Source organism: Polyodon spathula, chromosome 6, assembly GCF_017654505.1.
Source record: "Polyodon spathula isolate WHYD16114869_AA chromosome 6, ASM1765450v1, whole genome shotgun sequence".
In the NCBI taxonomy this organism is placed as follows: Eukaryota; Metazoa; Chordata; class Actinopteri; order Acipenseriformes; family Polyodontidae; genus Polyodon; species Polyodon spathula.
In genome coordinates, this window is record NC_054539.1 from 59,264,643 (window position 1) to 59,288,050 (window position 23,408).

The 23,408-nt window shown below is 36.3% G+C and overlaps 1 protein-coding gene across 2 annotated transcripts in view; it reads right to left on the reverse strand.

The window, feature by feature from the left end:
- LOC121317404 (glutamate receptor ionotropic, kainate 2) overlaps positions 1 to 23,408 on the reverse strand; it is a 216,800-nt gene that overhangs the window by 26,053 nt on the left and 167,339 nt on the right. For both annotated transcript variants that reach the window (XM_041253299.1, XM_041253300.1), the window contains one exon: positions 20,656 to 20,873. In XM_041253299.1, coding sequence (XP_041109233.1) covers positions 20,656 to 20,873 — 218 coding nt within the window. The remainder of the gene's footprint in view (positions 1 to 20,655; positions 20,874 to 23,408) is intronic.

A 23,408-nucleotide genomic window follows, 5' to 3' on the forward strand; every position in this document is an offset into this window, starting at 1 on the left:
AACATTAACACAATGCAGCCAATCACTATAACTGTGTGGGAGAAATCAGGAGTCTCTTTTTGAAAATACATTTCTGAAGGCTAAATTGTTCACAATTAAAAAGTTGATGGTTTATATGGTAAATGTTAGTCAAAGCAAAACTGAACCGTATGCTGCTGGGGAAAAACAATTAGTTGTTTGATGTATTTCCACAAAAAGTCATCACCCCAGCTGGTGGCCTGTAAAGCCAAAAATGACCCTGCCCAGTTCATCTTTGTAGCATAAGCACAAAAACTATAAAACTTGCTCACATGGCAGAGCTCTTTCCTTTGTGACAGCAGTTTTCATGGCCCATAGAACGCAATTACAAAACTCAGGAAAGACATTCCTGTCAAGAAAGGGCTGAGCAGAGAGGAAATAGAAATGCATTGATGGGAGTAAAGCATTTATAGTTTTTATTACACACGTGCTTTTGGATCATTATGATTATGTGTAAGACCACATTGGGGTTTATTGAATTAATCACAACTGTGGTGGATCTAAACACTGATGTTGTTTAAAAAGGGAACTGTGAAAAACAACATCTCTAAAATTGTGATTGAGTCTCAAGTGTTTAGAGTAATTCAATAGTCAATTTTAATTTTAACAGTTATTTGCAAACCTAAAAAAAAAAAAACTCTTTCATCTCTCAAATATGTTCTTGAATACAAATGAACCAAAAAAAGACAATGCTCTTGTTGAAGGTACAATTCATAATAATCTGAAACAAATTAATCTCTGGAGCTGAAAGACAGTGCCTCTGTTTGATAATAAACAACGGGCTAGAAAATAAAAATAGTTCAGGCACATCTCTAAAGGAATACATGTTTAATATATTGCGCTATATTGGACAATATGAATTTAAGCAGATTCCATTCTTTTCTAACCATTTTAACTATCGCATCTTGAAACTCTAAGGCAATTCAATATTTATGTTTAATATGTTTGTTTTTGTTCACAAGCATACACATATACATATCTCCTTTATACAGTATAATATGGGAGACAAATAGAAGAAAACTTCATCTGGGCCTAAAAAAACAGCTGCCATATGAAGCACACACTTTTATGTATTGTGGTAGGTAGTTTGTGTTTGCTGATATTTCACTACTAATAGTTTTAATGTTTTCTGCAGATGTCTAACCTCCCTAAAGGCAAAGACAAAACATCTTTTGGTCAATTCATTTTCATAATCACTAAGATTAGTAAATGTAATGCAAACACTATTTTAGTTTAGCTGTAAAAATACAGATTAGAAAGTTGTGGACCAGCATCTTGGGCAATGCCAAAGGGTAGTTGCGTTTTCTGTTTGAAGGGTGAGTACCCCCTCCTCCTTGCTCGATAGATGGGGTGAGACAGTTGTCCAGGTGAGTACAGTAATGCAACAGCAATATGAATGAATGTGATGGATGGGAGATTAAAAGTAGGGGTCTGAGGTCTTGTTACTTTTGCATTTCAGAAATGTACTCTATTGCTGTATTTTCCTGTGTATTTAACACATACTTTTACCTAAGTCTGAGAAAGTCATTATCTATACATGCCACCCATACTTTCAGTATGCTTAAATCTAGTCTAGCTACTGAATGTGGATTATTTATTATGGTCTGAAAAAAACCTTCAGTTTCTGTATATTGGCATTTACGTCAAACTTCTCCAGCTATACACGCCTAATATGTATGTTTGTGCTGTGTGGTGTACAAAATGAGATATCTGTGTAATTATGCACAACAAATTGTCGCAATCCATAGCACAGACACAGTAGATACTGCTTATTAGCAACCTCTCAGTTCCCAGCCAAAAGTTGTTATTAACCTAACGTTGTTATTAAGCAAAAAGCCACATTTTCAAGTGTATGTATATGGAAAAACAATGTATAGGCCTGCTCCATAGTTGTAGAAACAGCACACTGAAATACAGGTCTTCATTCATTAAAAAATAAACACGAAAAACACCAAATAACTGTTTACTGAGACTACACAGATGTGCAAAACAAAAACGTATACCCAGTACTGTATTGTACACATAGTACTACAACAACATACTATCAACAGCCATAGAAATTGTAAGAAAAAGTTGCCATTAAGTGGCAGACAGTTGCTAATAGCTGAAATCCATTAACATTAAAGTCTGTGGGATGGAACTGGCTTCCGTGAAAATGTTGTTAATAACAAAAAGTTGTCTGTATTAGGGTTGCTAATAACCGGCGTCTACTATATTTGAAAAAAAAAAACATCTAACATATACTTCATAATTCTCTTTGATTTATCTGTTTTTTTTCTCTCTGTCTCTTGCTGTTGATTCAAACTGAAGTTATCTCAATATATCTGAACTAAGCAGAGGTCTTAAAAAGTTCTTCAGAAAATTCATTAAAACCTGTCTCCACTGTCTCAAGAACGCAAATCAGATTGTATGACCTTCATGTCTTCCTTTGAAAATGTAATCTGTTTCAAGTACCTAACTTTTTTTTTTGCAATATGAAGAAAACAAAAAAAAGATTCCCATTTGACTCCAGTAGTGTTGCACCCCATCTAAAACCTATCAAGCAAATCCTGTGGGCATTTTTTAAATATATTGCTAAATATCTGCTGTTAACATTGAAAGTGTTCATTTTTAGAAATCGGAACCAACATAACATTATATCTATAAACATATCTCAATAAATTTGTTTCTGTGAGCAAAACCAAAGCATATCCAATAGCAAAGGAAATCGTTTTGTTAACTGTTTTGACACTAATATATATATTATATATATATATATATATATATATATATATATATATATATATATATATATATATATATATTAATTAATATAAATTTCAAGGGACCCACAAAAATTATCTTATCAGTAATTCTTACTACACTGTCAGTTTTTACTGAAGTTACAGTGACACTAAAATCTAATTTCAGTTACAGTACAATGACATGTATTATAGATTTAAAAGTACTGTAAAAATACAGTTGCAAGTAAACTTTTAAACATTGCAATGAACTGGATTTGAAATCTGCATGCCCCGTTCTGATCACTGACATTTTTAAATCACAAAAGCAAGGCGTCTTTAATATCAGGGTATTAAGCAAATTGCTGTTCATAGGAGTGTGTTATGGAATCCAGGATTTTCCGAATGATTGAGAACAGGGGTGACATTTTCAAGAAAAAAGTGCAGGTACTCATATGCATAGCTGGGTGTAAACATTTAAAAAATCTGAGTGACAATGAATAAATACTTTTAAAATATATACATATCAATACAAAATACATTTATGAATATTAAATAAGCCTTAAGTTGCTGATAAAATATAACCAATTCACCATAAACATACCTCTGCATGTATTACTCATGTGCTTTATCACTTAAACCTTAAATGATAAGTATTAAGTAAGCAATAAGGCATGACGGGGTGTGGGATATACTCTAATATCCACATGCCCCAGGAGCGAATGCATCACAAGGCATGGGTCAACTAACTAAATTAAATAAATAAATAAATAAATAAATAAAACTTGTAATCAATATGTTTTAATTAACAAAAAAGTATTTTTTTATTTAATAGCCTTCCGTCTCTGACTTAAAAAATAGTCCCTTAAAACTTAAAAATAAAACAAAAAATGCATTATATTTAATTATTATTATTATTATTATTATTATTATTATTATTATTATTATTATTATTATTATTATTATTATTTATAACATTGAACTGATTAAAAACAAGAAGCACTATTTTTTTAAATGTTCATTCAGCACACGATTTCGAGCAACATGGTGTTTGATTATTGCTGTCCTTGTCTTTGTCTGAGGAAGTGAAGGTTCTACCGCTTGTTATCAATTGAAGACGGTGCCCGGTAATTTTAAAGCTTCCCTCACACTTGTGACCAGTGACAGACATTATTTTCCATGTTTCAAGCCTTGCTTCGCTAAGGACGTCAGGATGCAAATAAAAACTTGGGGCACCGGCTTCAGGGATTTTACCAATATATATTTTCAAACTTAGTAAGGGGCAGAGAGGACTTCCGGGGATGGAGTAAATCAAACCTCTGAGTTTTAATTTATTTGATTCATTATAATTCTTGTGATTCTTGGTTTGTTCATTCAGTTTTAAAGTGAAATATTCTTGGCCGTTTTCATTGTGGCAAAGCACAAACGAGTCTGCTTTTAAATCATACAGGCCTTCTTTGCCACATCTGGCCATATTTAGTTGCACATCAAATCAAACCTTCCTCACAAGACCTGTGGCAGTGTCAGGGGAGTTTTTTATTTATATATATTTTTTTAATCATCCTTTGTGATCAAGGGGTAGTGACAGGAGGTATCTATGCCAGATTTGCAGTACCACTTCACAGTGGCAACAGAGATAATGTTTGCATTTTGAAATACTCAGTCACTTATCAAATTAACTTTGTGGTTTATTGTTGTACTGCTTAAAAAATGGTCAATATAGGCTCGTAGGGTCATATAGCTTGAGATTGAATATTCACGTTCCTCTGAGCTACGGACAGTGGCATAAAACTAAAAACATAAATATTACGTAAAATATATTAGGGTTTTTAGTTATAGGAGAGATTAATTTTATATATTAGGGGGGGGATTATATAGGTTTTTTTTTAGGGGGTTTTATTTTTTAGTATAGTTATTAGATATTAGGGGTTTATTAGATTTTAGAGTATTCTGAATAGGGCGAATTATAAGGGTGTTTAACATATTTTTTTATATTTTTATAGGGTTTAGTTTTAGGATAAATTATTATAAGTTTTTTTATTAGTTAATTTTATAGTTCTTTTTTTCGTAAAAATAAAAAAAAAAAAAAATAATAAAGTTAAAATATGACAATTAGAAGAAGCTTTTGCATGTTTATCCCATTTAAGGATTTTCTTTTTTTTTTTTTCAAAGAATGCAATGCTTGTGTCGTCTTTACTTGGATCACCATTTATTATAGGCAAAATCATAGGCAAATCTCAAAGGGAAATCTGCCACTAGAGTATCAACATTCATTACAGTAACACCCAACAGGGGAATCGATTGTAGCTTCAACCTTTCCTGAAACCAGCAGATTTAAATCCTCACCGACGGCTTCAAAAGTGACTATCTTGTTCCACAGGGCACGATTAACAATCCCACAGCAGGAGGACACTCTAAAAGAGTAAGAATAGAGGTGGAGGCTTGTATATGCAACCTCCCCTGCAGAGAGAGTATGTCAACTCTTGCTCCTACTGTAGATCACATAAACATACAGTATGGTGGAAAGTAAATATCATTTACTCCTCAGATGCTGTTGAAATGGTGGAGCAGAGAGATAGTGAAATTAAACCGAATACCTCCCCTGGCAGTTTGTTCATATCAATTGGCCCTTGTAGGCCACAAGTGACTGACTTCCTGAATATGACAAAGCAAAACTGAGCCTTTTATGGCATACATTTACCCTAAGCACACAACGTATCTTACAGAATGCAAAGGCAGAGACTTGTGTAACTTGTGTAGCTGTTGTCTCTATTAAGTAGTATCCCATGGCATAAGCAGATATGTTGTTCTTGGCATTTTCGTGTTCACAATTCCCTTAATGCTCCTTGATCAGCAGTGGGACAATATCAAACAATATGGCTAGTTGACGTAGAGGGATATATTTTGGTACTAGCATAGAACCAGCCATGGGAAATAAAAATGATAATAAAAAACAAACAAACCAAAAAAAAAATACAAGTGTTTAAATTGAAGGTCTACCAATGTCAAGTGGCAAACATATAGACATGATCTTTGCAGCTGTATGTCATGTTCTCTCTTGCCAGTATAATGTTGTTGGACTGAAAGACAGACTGTTCTATATAGATTTAATTGTGTTTCTTTATTCTCCATGGTATGTGCCAAATTCATCACTGTGTAGAGTTACCCTTTGGGAAGAGAGTCAAATGCATTGTAACAGCTAGTTCTCTCCTAGTCCAGAAAATGCTTCCATTAATGCATCAGATAAAAATTATACATTGTTTTCCTAAATGATTGTATTGGAAATATTACAATTCTGAATCCAAATTCAGGTTCAGGCTATACCAATTGGTCAATCAGAGACTAATTGAACTAATTAATCGGTGCCTGTAATGTTTTAGTCATTGATGCATCAATGCACTTATAAACAAATGAGAAATGCAACACTCCTCTCATGAATGGAAATGCAGGCTAAAGATACCTACCACAGCATCATACTTCATCAGTAGTGCTATAATTGTATTCTTCCTTAAGATCCACAATGCTGTTACTGAGAAATCCAACAGAGTGGGTGTTTTTCCTTACAATGTAAAATGCTTTGAAACAATATTTATTTCTGTGTCAAGTACATGGATTAGGAGTTCACTTGGGTGAGAACATCCTTGCTGTCTATTCCTTTGTTTTTAAGATGGCTTTTACAGTATTTGCGATATTGGCAACACATACTGGTATTTCTACCGTCAATCTAAATATACAAGAAATTACATGACAAACCTCATTTTCACAATGGAAATGAAACATCAACAAATATGGGTTGCCAAGACAATAAAATGACCCACTGCTGATTATAAACTGTACTTCAACGTAAGAACAGTGTCCTAAATCTAACAGTGTTTATTAATTTGACCAAAAAGACAACAACTGGATTGCAAACTTTACAAGTCAATTTTCACCAATGTTTAAAAGGTAAAAAAGTTTTGTTTTTTTTTTATATACAGTTTTCAACATCATTAAGAGTAAGGCATTATACAACACTGCCCCAGTACTGTCTAGTTTTTGCTAGTTTTTTTTCCTATTTTGAGCAAAAAGAAAGCTGAGGGTTTCTACTGTCTCGGATAATTCACCTGCTAAATCACTGAAAAAATTAAACAGTAAAGCAATAGCGGCTGCAGGATTTAATTCCTGGCTGGGCCCCAAATTTTCACGGACGGGCCATTTCTGACTTAATGACGTAAACGTAGTGACATAATTATTAATATGTGTACTGAGGACACTCTACCAGTGGTCGTCAAAGTGGTGCCTGCGGGCAAATTTGTGCCCGCGAAGCCAGGCCATCATGCCCATGGCAGCTGTTCTTGAATTATGGGTCGTGAACACATTTCTGGTGAGTCGTAGCAAGGGAAAATAAAGAAAGCTTTAAACACATTTTCCAACAAAAGCGTCACAGCATTCTGTTGACAGTGCTGCTCGCTTATGCTGTGCTTGTATGTACGCGGCATATTTTTTTATTTCCTGAAGGGCCGCTGTTTTACGATCAACCAATTGAATACCTGCATTTTTTCTGCTGTAGCCCAATCATAAGTTAGCTGGGTGGGACATAAACTGTGTCTGTTTCAGTTGCAGGCACTGACAATAAGTTTTAACCAATAGGAGAGTCAAATTTCTGCCAAGTTTTACGCAGCTGTCCAATCATAAGCACGCAGAGGCTGTTCAAGAAAATTAAAGGAAATTGAGTAGCCAATGGGAAAGAGACAGATCTGACAGCTGTCCAATCATTCGTGAGTAGAGGTGTTAATATGCCGGATAAGCACTGAATTTCACCGACTGTTATTGAGAAAAATAATACATTTCAGTATTTAGAACTTAATTTTCTCTCTATATATTTTTTATTTCACTAGAGAAGGGAAACACCATAGTATATTTAGTTACCAGTCCACTTTCTCTGAATAACTGTACTGGAGATGTGCGATCTTTAAAACAGAGTAGTGCTGACAAATTCACCAAACTGAAACAAAAGCGAGACACTATCTATTTAGTTTATTCATGGTTATCTATGTAAACATGCTATTTAAAAATATTTGCATTGCATATTTTATATAAATTATTTAAAGAATAAGCACAGCACGCACAATTACTAGGAATACTAGGAACCGCATAAACTTAGATGGGCCGAATGGCCTCCTTTCATTCGTCAATTTCCTTTTATTCTTATATGTTCTTATGTTTTTATACACCTCTGGCAATTTATTTATTCATAAAAAAAAAAAAAAATTGCACCTGTTTCAATTTTATGACACTATTACACATCCGTAAAGTAGCAAAAGGGTGAACAACTTACCATTCTCTAAGGCTAAACCCTTCATTTTAATCACCTACATACAGGGACACTGGACAGTTTGGTTAAATATCATCATATAAAAGCTGTATTATTTTAGGCTAAGCTGCCACCAACGCACTGACTCAGGAGAGGTGAAGACGAACACACACGGTCCTCCAAAACAAGTGCAGTCAGTCGAACACTTTTCTTTCACTCTGCAGGCCCGCCATGCAGCCACCTCAGAGCTACAGTCCCTCCGGCAATGTAGTTCTGGGCAGCTTACAAGTAAGCCTGCAGCCGTCCGGCCAATCTACAGGGATCGCTGCTGCACGGTGAGTTGAGAACACCCTGGCCGACCTAAGCCAAATGGCGAGGCTCGGCCAATTTTGCACCACCCCTTGGGAGCTCTCGTCCACGGTGGGCAGTGGAATAGCCTGAACTCGAACTGGCGACCTCCAGGCTATAGCACGAATCCTGCGCTCCATGTGGAGCACCTTTACCAGATGCACCACTCAGGAGCCAAAAGCTGTATTTTTTAATTTAATCTTTTCTCTCCTCCATACCACCTTTGTTAATGCACATTCTCATGTATATTGATGAATACAATGTTTGGAATATTCATGTTGCCATGAGATGACACAAACTGCAACTGCATCTAATAATTAAAAATGACCTATAAACATGTAATTTTTTTAACTCACATGAAAAAAATGTGATCATCTGTATTTCTTTTGCAACTTTGATAACACATTTTGATATTTGTTGTTTAAATGTAATAAACCAACTGGTTCTAAGGCTGCACATAGTTTCTATAATGTTTCTTGTCAAGTGTTATTTAATTTGGAAGACTATTTTGTATTCCTGACCTAACAAATGATATGTTTAGTAATTATTTCATCTTCTTTCTTACAGTGATTTAAGCATGTTCTGGGGGGTTTTCCTTTTTTCTGTGAAGGCAATGAATTAAAGAAAACTGTAAGCAGCTCACTTAAAAAAAAAAAAAAAAAAAATTGAGCCTTAATTAGATGTAATTACATTAGCTGGTACGTGAGACTCAGTAGTAGTGATATGCAGCATTATTATTGTAAGTCTCTATGGACACAATAGAAAAATAAAAGGAAACATAACTCCCAAGTCAGTATTTACATATGGTAATTAGCCATCATGAAGTGTATTTTTCAAAATAAAATTTGTGTCAGTATTTAAATAAATTGCAGAGAGACTTTTCCATGTGTAAACATAGAAATAATATCAGTAGATTCATTAAGCAAAGTTTACAATAGATTTTTAAATGTAAACATAAAAATGTAATTAGTAATTTTGTAATTTATTTATGGACATACTAACTTGTTTAAATTGTCATTTTTGTTGTTGTGGCAAAGTAATAAATCTGGATCAAACATTTCAATGAAACCAATTTTGCTGAGTGAATCAAATACATTGTATGTTTTGGGCACATGGTCATATGGACACAGCTTTAAGGGGTCAATAAACAACATTTAATGTCAATTATTTGGCAGCGATCTACTCTACACACAAAGAACAAATCTTGATAGGCAAAGTCATTTTGCCACTTTGTAATTTTTCAGCACAGTGCTTTCAAACACCACCAAACTCATCAGCACATCACACGCCTACAGAGCCATTGTAACCCCCACAGCTGTAGTGATATTTCAGCATATCACAACACCCTGTCTTACCAGAAATGTTAGCATTTGTGTGAGATTCAGAGGGCGAGAGTTGGGGCTGCTTAATTAATGTCTATCATTATATATCAGTATATCTAAACTTTGTTGCCTCACTCCTTTCACTGCAGGTCACTTCTATGCCAAGATATTATCAATCATTTTCCTACCTGCTCCGGTTATTCTTCTCATCATTCAGCTTCTCTATTTGGACGCAGGAGCGCCAATGTTATTCCTTCCTGCTCCATCCAGTCTCCAGCCAAGCAACAGCACCATTCAAAGCGCAGCTCCATTACTCGACTTTCTCTACATCTTCATTAGAAAAAACTGGCCATCCGCTAAACTTACAAAGCTCCGCCGACAAGACATTGTCTTTCCCTAGTCAGTGGTTGCCTTGCCTTAATTTAAATCTACCACAAAGCTTTGTCTGCTGAATCTCTCTTTACTCCTCACCTGTAATCAGTACCGTCTACAGAGATAAAAACTTCACCGCCAGCAGGCTCAGCCTCAGGATCAGCTATTTTATAAGGATTGGCCACTCACCTAAGTTATAAAAACCCTGCACGACAACAATATCGTCATCCAGGCTGGAAGCGATAGTATGGCATTCTTCAATATTTTATTGTGCCTCTATAACTGCTTCAACATGCTGCCTGTTCCTCAAGAATGCTTCCGCAAACTCTCTCACTCAGCCTCAGGACAGGCCGGCAGCACCACCCCCTTACCAGCAAAACAGGTCCTGCCCTTCAGCTTCATAGACAACATTTTACAAGACATGAAGTCTCTCATTCACCCCATCGCCGTCTCAATCACTTCAATTAATACATTGCTCAATGATATGGACAAACAGGTCACTTCCAACACTGCAGAAATCTTTATCAAGCCCAGTATTCGCCCCTCAAGTCATGGCTTTATTTTCTGAAAGACAACATTTTCAAGTACAGTTCTAATTTAAGACTGCTTGCAAGTACTAAAAGAAATGGCTAAGTCATTGTTTTGTCAAGTTTATTTTCAGAAACAGACTTTACATTGCTATTTGTACTGGACTTTCCCATCCTGTACACTTCCAGTTTTCACTGTTACTGAATTAAAGATGTTATCATAATCTATCATCGCACATTCGCAGTAACTTACACTCGGCAACCTCGGACCCTTCATTTCAATTAAAAAAGGGACTTGCTATCCTTACTGGGCCATTTCAATTACGCAATTCGCTTCATCGCTCAGGGCAGAACCTTCATCTCATCAAGTCAGGAAGCACAGAAAAGTATATCCACGCAATCCATGAAGGTCATCAAAGGTTGCATTTATTAATTCAAGACTGGAACGGGCTCTCTCTGTTCTATGAAGACTACATCTCAGCCCCCGAGTCAGTCCTCTTATCACATTTTCAGCAGTTTGCAAGCCAATGCCTTCTTTCACAGCCCATTCTATCTCCCTCTGCCAAATATAATCAGATACACCATCAGAGCATTTAGTAAAAGAGAGTTCTTAATCACAGTAATCAAATATTCTACCCTGCATCACTTTCTAAAGTCAATGGTTTTATTCTATCAATCAATCAATCAATCTTTATTTTATATAGCGACTTTCATAGTGTACCACCACCATAACCTCCAGATGGCAGTATAACACCTTAAGTTCTATATATTTTAGCGGGTCCTCTTTCACTCGCGGAAGTCATGTATTTTCAAATCAGGACCAATTTACTTCAGAAGTTAAAATTTAATTCAATATGGAAACCATGTCCTACAATTATCAACGTTTCAGTCAAGACACCCGCCTACCCAGCAATGGACAGTATACTCATAGACTGCTCCTGGTCAACTCAATAGGTTTCACAGCAGCCTCAGAGCAATGTATTCTTTATCCTTTCAGGTTCTACAGCGGCCTCAGATCTATGCATTCTTTATCTCTGCCCAAAGGCAGTCCCATCTTCAGCTCAATATAAGCTGCCATAACACTCAAAGACCAATATCACTACCTATGGCAGTCCACTAGTGCTTCAATGATTATTCGAATTCATCATTTAATCGCACATTTTCCGTCTTTATGCAGTTAATGATTTAACATAACAGCATGACCGTTCTGCCTGAACACCTAAGACAGCTCCCCTTCACATTAATAAATAAGCTGAAACGTTAGTAATACTTCCTTATGAAAATAAAAAAAAATGAATTTGTGATTTATGTTCATCTGGTCATTTATTATTATTATTATTATTATTATTATTATTATTATTATTATTATTATTATTATTTAAAAATCAGACTTTGAATCTGCATCACTAAATATAAAAAAGTAAAATGACCAGATGAAAGGAAGGCCAATTATGTAATTTATACATTAAGTTGTGTCAGTTCAGCCAACATTGTGTCAGTTAAAGGCCTGATATTACAAAAATATAAAGTGCATTTCTTACTTATCAGGCTCCCCACTTGTGTTCTGTGCCTCGTTATTTTGAAATGTTTATATAACTATACCGATGTGTCCGTCTCAAAACTCTTGGTGACTCTTGGTGATTTATATTTTTGTAACAAAGCCCTTTCGTTGAATAATAATCATAATAATAATGTAAGGATTATATTTTGTGTATTTCTAATAATACTTATTTAGTGTTTAGCATTCACTGTTGAGTGGTAGAGTTAAAAGAAATGAAACAGAAAGAAATACACAAAATATTATCCTTACGTTATTATAATTATTATTCAACAAAGGGGCTTTGTATCAAATACAACAAGTGTAAAACATTAAGTAAAAATAATCATTTTGATATTTTATAAACTGTACATTTCTCATTTTGATTATATTGCAGCTCTTTTACAAAAGCAAAATAATTATTAAAAGAACCATTAAGATTTGAAAACAAACAGGTTATTTGTTTTAAATACATCCCGCTGTGCAATGTAATAGAAAAGTTAGACCATTTTTGTTTTGTTTTACCAGTAAATTACATTTTTTTTTCATACCACTCCATTGTTAGAAAAACATTTATAAAAAAATCAACAATTAACCCATAGTTGCTTTTTGTCTTATGAAGTGGTCAACTTAAATAAATAATTTCTGCTTGTAAAATTATAAAGTTTGTTTGTGGTATGTTTCAATTGTCTCAATGCATTAGTTAGCTGCTATCATTTGACTTCGGCAGCTTTTATCAGAAGGATACTACGCAGATTATTCCTTATTTAATACTTTATTTTAGATACTTTAGAAATTGTATTTTGTGTTGCTAAAATAGAAAAGCAAGGGAAGAGCAATCATCTCGAGACATTTATATCACATTGGTATATAAAAATCTGAAAAAATGGTTCAACTTGCTAGCTGTTGAGTGATATGTTGGTATCTATCCGAATAATCGATTACATTAATAATCGTTTCATGCAGCACTACAGTCCACCATTCACTATTACAGACAACTGCTTCAGCAGATCTCTGCTCTCTACAGCTGGGCTTCTGCACCCTACTGACAGTACTCCATTGTTTACTTCCTTAGATCTCTGCACTGTTCAGCAGATCCCACTCTGTACTCTTAGTCACTTCTCACTACATCAGATCTCGGCTCCCTCTTCAGATCTGCTTACTGTTGCAGTACAAAGAAGTTGCTTTAGTTTACCATTTCAAATCTGCAATTGCCCTCCTCCAGACCGTCCAATGCTCCAGATTGACTTCCTTAGCAATCTAATCATATGTCTTTACGCTCTTAGTGCCGAGTCCCGGACTAACCCATCTCTCTTTGTTGCAGGTTCCCTGCGGGATGCCTCTCTGCTCCCGGCTTCGGAGGCCTGTGCCTCATCCGAAGGCAGTACCAGATCAGTCAGGGAACCCTTTTTTATCTCTCCTTTCAGGTCCTGATTCCTCAGACTTTCCTTTGCCCCAAGAAGTGCCTCTGCGGAGTCAGAGCCCTTTTATGTGTTTTCAGATCCTCGAGGCTTCAGCCTGGTCCTACATAAAAGCGGCTCATTGGTCAGGGATCTCTTCCTATCCTAACTTCAAGTCCGGGCCCCTCCAAGCCCGCCTCTAAGTCTGGGCCATCGGCTCGCCTTCTATCCTAAGTCCGGGCTCTCTTAGTCCGCTTCTACCCAACTAACAAGCTTGTTTCTGCTTCCTCTATTATATTCTTACAGCCTCAACAGATGCCCTGTGAATTCTTAATTAACAGTGATATTGTACATACTATGGATGGTAAAAGTTATCTGGTAAATCTTAAATTTTACAGGTGACTGTCAACATTTACCAAGGTTGTAAATGTCAGGAATTATATATGAAGAAATATATTGCATTTTGGACACTTACCAGAGCTTATTGGTAGGCACTTGGTTATTCTTGAGATTTACAGGTAAATGTCTGAAGTAAAGCTATTATCATGTTTTTTTTGGACATTTTACCGCTTAACTTGGTAAATGACGACATTTGCTAGTAAATCTTGAGATTTTGCCAATATTTTGATTTTTACTATAACATATACATATTTTACATTTATTGAATAGAAACCTTGGTTTACATTATAAACACTATTCAACTTCAGGATAGTGGCATCTCCACACTGTCTACCAATCTATTTCCTTGCTTCCTCACAATTCCCATTTCTTCCCTTCCCCTAAGTTGGCTTATTGCTGGTTTTCCTAGTACTCCTCTATGTTCATAGCCCTCCTGTCAGTCTTGTAGGCATGCCTGTCGGCACTGTGCCACAGGGATCACTGTGTAGGGAACCATTCAGCTGCTACTTACTATTCTAATGCTAATTCTCTTCCTGTCTATACATTACACATCCTGCCATTATCATAGATAAATCATAAATACTCAATTTGTGCAAGTTGCAAATATACTTGTTATGTATGCACCAACAAGTTACCATGCCACCTGTCGTGAAATGAATACCGGACAAGTCCTGACTGTGTGCCCAGACTGAGAGCAATCAAATGCTTGCAGTTTTCTACCACATACAATATATCTATTAATTGAGTTCCAAGCCTGTTGTATATAACTTTTTTGTGAACATGATTGTGCATCATTCTTTTCCTTAGTGTTTTGTAAGTTTTCTTCCTTAGAAATGTATAATGCTGCATCTCACAAAATATGTATCAAAAACAGCCAATAACATTATATAATGAATGCTAAAAATAAAACTTTATTAAATAATTGGAAAAAAATTATAGCATGGATTGGTAATCGTCATATATTTGAATTTATAAAGTGGAATATTAGGATGCTGCATGCTGATTGGCTGTTGAACTTTTAACTATGCAGATCAATAGCACAATGCATGGAGGAACTTATTTTTGCCTAAGCATGTTCGATTAATAAATTACCACTGCGCAGTATTTTAAAGTGGCAATAAATATACACATTGTTGTGAGAGGTCTTTTAAAGTTTTTCAAATAAGTGACATTCCTTTTGTATTTTTGTTGAAAATTAAAAGATACAAAAAAGAAGGCAAAGACACCGCGGCTCACCACCCACACATTGTTACCGCTGACGAGAATAAACTATTAAACTTTGCAGCTCTTTCCAGCAACACACCTTCTGATCTGGTGCCTGAAGTCTGAGAAGGGCAGTGTCTATTTAAGCCAGACAGCTTTGTTATGAAGATGAAAATGTACTAGAATTCATATCCTTAAATTACAAAGAAGAGTAAAAAAAATCACAAAGCTTTTAAAGAAAGAAAGAAAGCCACAGTGGATGTAGACAGGCTAAAAGAATTGAATCTGTTCAGTCATGAACAAAGAAGACTACGTGGCGACCTAATTCAAGCATTCAAAATTCTAAAAGGTACTGACAGTGTCGACCCAAGGGACTTTTTCAGCCTGAAAAAAGAAACAAGGACCAGGGGTCACAAATGGAGTTTAGACAAAGGGGCATTCAGAACAGAAAATAGGAGACACTTTTTTACACAGAGAATTGTGAGGGTCTGGAATCAACTCCCCAGTAATGTTGTTGAAGCTGACACCCTGGGATCCGTCAAGAAGCTGCTTGATGAGATTTTGGGATCAATAAGCTACTAACAACCAAACGAGCAAGATGGGCCGAATGGCCTCCTCTCGTTTGTAAACTTTCTTATGTTCTTATGTTCTTATATGTGCCATGCCTGGTAATCCCCTTGTGCCCTGTTTTGAGTTTTAAAAAATACATCACTGACAAAGAGCGAATGAATCTGACTCAACAATCTCCCTCTCGAGCTGTGAGAGCACTGTACAGCAGGAATTGCATGCCCCATACTGATTGGTTGGGCAGTTCATTCCGGGGGCAGTTGGAAGCCGGCCATTCTGGAAAGGGATAGCGTCACAGTACCATGAGTCATAGCCCTAGTACGGTGAGCGAAGTTTCATTCATCGGAGGAGACGTGATTGAACTAGCTATCGGAGGGGGCGGGGCTGAGGGTACTTTAGGGGGACGTGACGCCTTGATCGGTTTCTTTGTTCTGGTTGATGGAAGGAAATGAGGACTGTTTCGGGAAACGGAGTTAAGTGTGTGTTTACGTAGGCAGACTGATCAAGCATGGAGCTGGGAGCTGTAGCCTTGGGCCAACGATTCACCCAGGCTTAACCAGCATCACTGTTCCAGCACCTAACTTAAACTAAGAACACTCACTGTCCAGAGACGTGTATGTTTTGTGTAGTGTCTGTTATTTTTATATTTATTATTTCACGACTGTAACCCCTCGTTTTGGCTCTAGTGATACCCATTGTCAGGTAAAGCCAGCTTTATTATTTTGATCAGTGAAAGCAGTTAAGAAGAATTAAAGTAACAAACTTGAACCGTGAATTTTGTGTTTGTCCTTGTTTGGAGAACCTGCATCACCCTTTCAGTACGCACAGTAACCCACACGTTCACAATCACGTAAAATACCCCATAATTCCGGCAGTTTTTTTTCTTTCACCATCACCAAATTCCCTTATGCCACTTAAACGATATACTCTTAAAACCAATGGGAGTAAATCACCTCGCTTCAAATGATGCCTTGTGTATCGCTGGAATAAACACATGGAAACGTTGAAAACCTCTAGTTTAATGTTTACAACAAATAGAACATTGGTGATATATCCTTCAAAGTGGAAGGATATATAATAAAATTGTTAGCTAAAAAAAAAAAAAAAAAAAAACTTAAAAAAAAATAAATGAATAAATTGTGTCCATTTTATAAGCGAGATAACACACTCTAGGGCTTGTGCGTTGTGATGCATACAGCTTTATTCAGCTTCGCTTCGTGCCTCCAACCCAACTACAACCATATGTTAATGCAAAACAACGCATGTCTCATTGTGTTTTATCGTGTTGTATAGGATACTAGTACAGTATCTGTTTGTCAAGCTCAGTTTTGTGCTTTAGGTATTTTGTTATCAGAATATTGCTACGCAGCACATTCTTTACTCTTTTATAGTTCGTCCCAGCAATCAATGCTTTAAATATTTTTGGGGGTATGGTACAATAACCACACAAAACAGATTAGAAATTGGGTATTTCTGTGAAAAAAATAATAAGGGGCATAATAAAAGGGAAATGGCATCACTGAATGTTTGTAAAATGGGTATGTAAAAAAAAAAAAAAAAAGTAGTCGTTGTAGTGGAAGACATTTAAAGTATGCATCATTAATGTTTTCTAACATATGAGAGGAGTGTAGGGAAAATAATTCAACAAATGATTTTTGATCAAAAATACTTTCCATGCATAAAAGAAATACTGTTAATAAACATTGGATACAAGCAAGCAAAGATGCGCAGGTCACAGCATGAACCAATGTATACACTTGCATCACAACACAGACATTATGTGGAGTCAATTCAAGGAAGTGACTGATGAATCAAACAAAAACATTACATTAAGAACTGTGAATATTAGCATTTCCACCCCATTTCTTTCAATGATTATGGATCCACCCTACTATCACACACCTTCAGCACATCTGGTAAAGGGAGGAAACTCGCCCAAATCTATAACATTCTATAGTGCGTCACATTTAAGAACTTTAAAGACTGTCTTAACCTAATCTGTTCTTCGTTTGTGGTGTTCTGTTTTCATACTGTGCCCACAAATCTTGATTACATGTTTTAACCTATATCAACATATGAAAATAACACTTAAGTAAAGAAACTTATAATCAAATACATAATTAATACTTTATGCAGAATGTCATCTCCTACAGGAGGTTAAAACAAATGAGATTGCATCCATAGGGTCTCAATGCTAAAAGTATAGCATAGATTAAGCAGTATTGAATACTGTTTTAGAAGACTCATAACTGCGATCACTGAGTGACGTACCCAGTATTTGGTTAAGGTACAGCTATTAAGCATTACATTACCTTCACATAAATGATGTTACATGACATAATCAGTAAACAAAACCAGTCTATATTTTATTTAATTAAAGAAAAACAGTTTTAGTAAATCTATCATGCAACTTATAATTAGAACACAAGTCCAGAATGCTGACAAACAATACATTTTGAATATGGTTTAGAAGCTTGAGAGAACAATATGATTGATAATGACTCCACCCCTATATTTGGCAATCTATACCATTTATTTTAGTTTACATCTAACCCCAGACTGTTGTTTTTTACAAAGAAAAATCAAGGGTGGATTTGTATGACTAGACATTTCAGAATAGCAGACAAGAGCTGCACTGCTTTATATTGTATAATGCATTACTTATAAAGCTTATAGAAATACACTCTGATATCATCTTAAGTATATTATTAATAGAAGTGTATTTCCAGTAAATTAGTTCATTTAATGATCTATTATAAACAGTTTATATATATTGTGAGATAGCAGGGAGGGGGTTAAAATCCTTCCCTGCTAAAAACCTTGTGAGAATGCACATTTGGGTGTTATGGGGTTTAATTGGGTAATTGTTTTATTGTTTAGTAATCCCCTGCACCTGGTGGTAATTGTAAATTAGAGCCAGGTGCAGGGTATTTAAGAGAGGCAGCCAGTCTGTTCCAGGCTGCTGCTGAGAGAAGAGCCCGACTGTGTGAGTGAGCAGTCGTATTGAGGTATTGTGTAAGGGTGTTTTTGAATGTTTGGGGCAGGTAAACGGTTTAGCCGTCCTGCGTGATAGTTAGGTTCCTGTTTGTTTAGTGAGTGCTCCAAATAGGAGCTAGGTGTTTGTTTTGTGTTTATTTCATTTTGTGTTTATTAAAAGTGAGCGCTGTTTCAGTAGAATCCTGTGTGTGTTGGGTCGTGATTCAGAAGGGAGAAGAACCCGTGAGAGCCTGTGTGGCAAGCAAAAAGGTGACTATATATATATATATATATATATATATATATATATATATATATATATATATATATATATATATATATATAGACAATGTTACTATCAGTAACACCATGTTCTCGCAATACATTGCTTCAATAAACGCATTTGTAGGATACAGTCCATTGACTACCCACAAGATTAGAGTGGCTTTGTGTGCAGTCCATCGTTCTACTTTTAGTAGAGAACCTTTTAGTATTTGTTTGTTTTGCACTGTTTCTCATCATTCTCCCCCTCAGGTATGTTGATAATGGTTCAGAATTGCTTTTACGCCAAGCAATCCAAAACAGAGGTGGGCAGGCTTTTTTTATCCACTCTGAATGTGCTCAATGTCTGGCCAGTAGGGTACACTATTGCATGATAAGGAGGAGGAATTCCTACTGGTTTCCTTTCCCCCACTGCGGGAGCATCAGAGGCAATGTGACGCCCCCTTCGGAGTTTGGTCCCTTTGCACAGTCCGGACGTGAACTGGCGCCGTCTAAGCTGTATAACTCAACCTGCGCACCCAGTGGCAGACCTTTAACTAGATGAGCCACTCGGGGGCCTCTTGATCAGTCATTCTAAGCATGTTTAAAATGGTACCTGTGCTTTCTTGATTTTGATCAGGCTTCTCTGAAAGAAATCAGATGTCTTCCAAATGCACATAGGCTACAACAGGGCGGTGACTTATCACTTTTATAACCTACATGACATTATTGATATGTCATTACAATGTTGTTATAACACATCCCTTGTTAATAATCACCAACACCTTTAATAACACATGTATATTTGCTTTATGTCACAGTGTGGTGTAAAGTGTATTTGTAGAAATAAGAGCCAGTGCCATCCAATGATCTGCTACGTTGGATCAGGATTCCATTAGTTTTTCTGGCAATACACTCCAGTACAAAAGATGATGCTAGTGCTAGAGTCCTGCATCGGGTCGGGTACCCGCAAGGCAGGCTAGGTTCGGGTCGGAATGTGAACTTTTTCACTGTTTGCGGTTCGAGTGCAGGTCAGAAAATGTCATTTGAAAAACATTTTCTGTCCTTTCAACATACCGGTCTGTACACCTTTCCCAGATAACGTATTAGAAGGTAAATGTATTTCCTGCACCAAAGCAGGAGGCGATTATGTAGGAGTCAGCTGACTAAGTAGTGTTCCCGGTTTGTTTTGCCATTTGTTTGATACGTCACAAAATCCTTTATCACGGCTGCTTGGTGAGATTAAAAATGTCTACGGGTGAAGTGAAACAAAAGATAGCGCAGGGTTTATATCATATAGTGAATAATAATTTGAGAGGTAACTCAGAAGTGTGGAATTCTTTTGGAATCATAATGAATGAAAATAACGTACATGACTGGGTCGGTTGCTTGTAAAACCTGTCATCATATTTTTCTGTACGACAGGCATACAACTGGTACATTAGCTCTGCAAAAGCACAAGTTTAGCTTCCTTTCAACTGGCTGCATGAAAGGAAGAAACAGGTATTTTATAGTAAAGTAAGAGAAAGTTAATATGTTCCTATGTTAAAATATAATGGCAATAATAATATAAAAACATTTTTGCTGATCTAACCTACATTACATATTCAAATGGCAGGCAACCAAAACTCAAGAGTAGCTCCTGAACTCATTGTCAGAGCAATTAAATGATTGGTTACCGTTCAAGAAGAGATAAAATAAAGGTCACCTACCTTAAAAAATGTCATTGTGGCACCATCTTCCACTACACCATATTCTATTTTCGTTTGTTTAGCCAAATCATCTGCTGAATCTATGGGCGATTCCATGCGTTCCACTGTTAGAAAGGCGGCTAGGTTAGCAGTGTATGAAGAAATGATGATCAGTGTGAAAAACCACCAGATACCCCCAACAATTCTGGTGGAAAGGGCTTTGGGCATGAGCTCAGAACCTAGCAGAGAAGAGGAAAGGATGTTAACTACAAGGCTTCAAAGTTTTACATGCTCGCATTTGTAGTTGTAGGCCATTTGGTATAATCACATTATAGCAGGAAAGGACCAGACTTTGTAGAAAAACAGCTGACTAGAGTGGACAGATAAGAACCAAACTGGTTCTGGTCTGTGTAGCCCTGCAGAATTTAAAAGGCTGGTCCTTTCAAAGAGGTGAATGGCCTTGGTGCTTCTGCATTATTTTCAATTCAGTATTTGTGTCTTTTAAATTAAGGACATATCAAGTCTAATTGAAGAGTGCCATTGAATTGAAAAATAAATTAAATAAAATTAAATGAAGGTTTATGGGGCCACCATATAGCTATACTTTTTAATTGTTATGATGCCACCATATTTTTAATTTACGTCAAAGTGAAGCCGGCCAATATCATGTCGAGAACGCCATGGAAACATGTGGCTCATTAAATATGTTCTGACTGGATGGTTCCATATAATTTTGAAAACTTTTGTCACAAGACGTTGTTAATGGGTCAGAATGCTATGGATTGCCAGAATGTTCAGTGACAGATGCTTACAGTTTCTATTAAACTGGCATGTCAGTGTATACTGATTTAGCCTATTCCAAATTCAGTCCAGGACCATCTTAGGCCAATCTGGTATGTTACTGTTACCCCGACACAGGGAATGGGCAAATACCAAGTGGAACACATTTGTCATTTAATTAATAATACATGGCAAAGTAGATAAAAGGGGTACATTATATCACGTCAAGACTACAGGCAAGGCTGGCCTTTTTTCTTGGGGAAAAGAAAACATGCATCAACACCCTCCATGAATTGCTTCTCCATAATGTAATTTCCACTGTAGCAGTGAGGTTTAAACCATGCTGGAAAGAGCGATGCTGTGTAATTCGTATTAATTAGACAGTCATCTCTGTCTCCATGTTCAAGGCCTGGTACTCTCCTGCCATCTATCTGAATTAAATTTCTAAATAAAAATGAATTTAAATCACTGTTTTATACCTGACCTCTGAATTGACATTCTTTATTGTCCTACAATGTTTTACATTCTACCCTATGGTAACGTACACTAGTGTAACCTGGTGTAACCTTAATAGCTAATTGTTTGGTTCTGGTATGAGGTGAGTTGGTAAGTACATACCTATTACTTCCACATACCACAGCCCAGTAACAAACACACACACACACACACACACACACACATATATATATATATCATTTTGTAATTATTCGTACTAGACTTCTAGCATTGACATCAGCACACAGAAAACACATTTTACACAAATTACTTCTGTACTTCTCAGTAGTTGCTGGAGTTGCCTGCTGAGAGTTAATCAAACAGTGAGTTCTCCAGTTAATACTACAATCACATTTAAACTACAACCAATTAATAAATGATTTAATTGTTTTAATGTGGGTGACCAGTGAGGAATGATATGGCAAGATTTAGTGTTCCCAAAAATGTAGGAATCTAAACATTGTAAAATAATTATAATGATAAATAACAATAATAATTTTTCAGGATCAGGATTTTAATAAATGTAATTGTGGATATGTAATCTTTAGTTACATGCAGTAAAAAGAAAAGAGTAGTTGCGTCTCTGTTTGTGTGGTCTGGGGCAAATTTAATGGGGTTTCTAGTCAGTTTATGAAAACCAACTTTAAGTTGCATTCTGGTAAATTCATACTTGAAGAAACAGGTAATGTGGAGCATGGGAAAGGCAGAAAACATAGCATTTCTGTACATTTTGATGCAGTCATTTCTGTAAGTTTGGGTCCTGGCATGAATGACTACAATAACAACTTCCCCACGGTCCATATTACCACATGTTGTTCAAGAAGAACACTTGGACATGACAGCCAACTCCAGCTCCAGACGTCTGCCTAGAATGCTGTAAGGAAAAAGAGAAATATACCTTGCTCCTTATGCTCCCTCAGCCCTGTCAGGCACACAGTTAGACATGATAGAACAATAAGAACATTACCCAGGATGCTCAGCAGTTCAGACTGCTCTTAGAAAAACAACACAGTGCAAAACCAGAGACTGGGGAAGAAAGAACAGTGGGAATTTCTGATACCGAGGTCACATTACCACAAGTTCGTATCTTACCCATGTACCTGAGAGATGGTACCACCTACTGTAGGCCACTGAAACAGAGCCTGGTTGGGGCTGACTGTCATGTACCCAAGGTAACGTCATGTCCAACACTACATCCCACAGTTTTCTGGGGGCTAGCAAGCCATGGACAGGGGGGCCTCTCTACTATGTAGTCCTGTGCAATGATAGGGGCATGCCAAAAGAAACAGTATTCTTACTTAGCCAGTCTGTTTTTTTTACAACCACATCTTCTCAACACAATTAAGTTTGCACCCCTACCCGCAAAACTGTCTTTGTCTTTTAGATCCACTAGATCAAAATCTAGTACAATTTAACAAAAACGTACTGCTGATGAATCCATTGCTGATTATTAAAGAATAAGAAATACTGTTTTATTGTTCAAATTGTGTTTAGAAAAC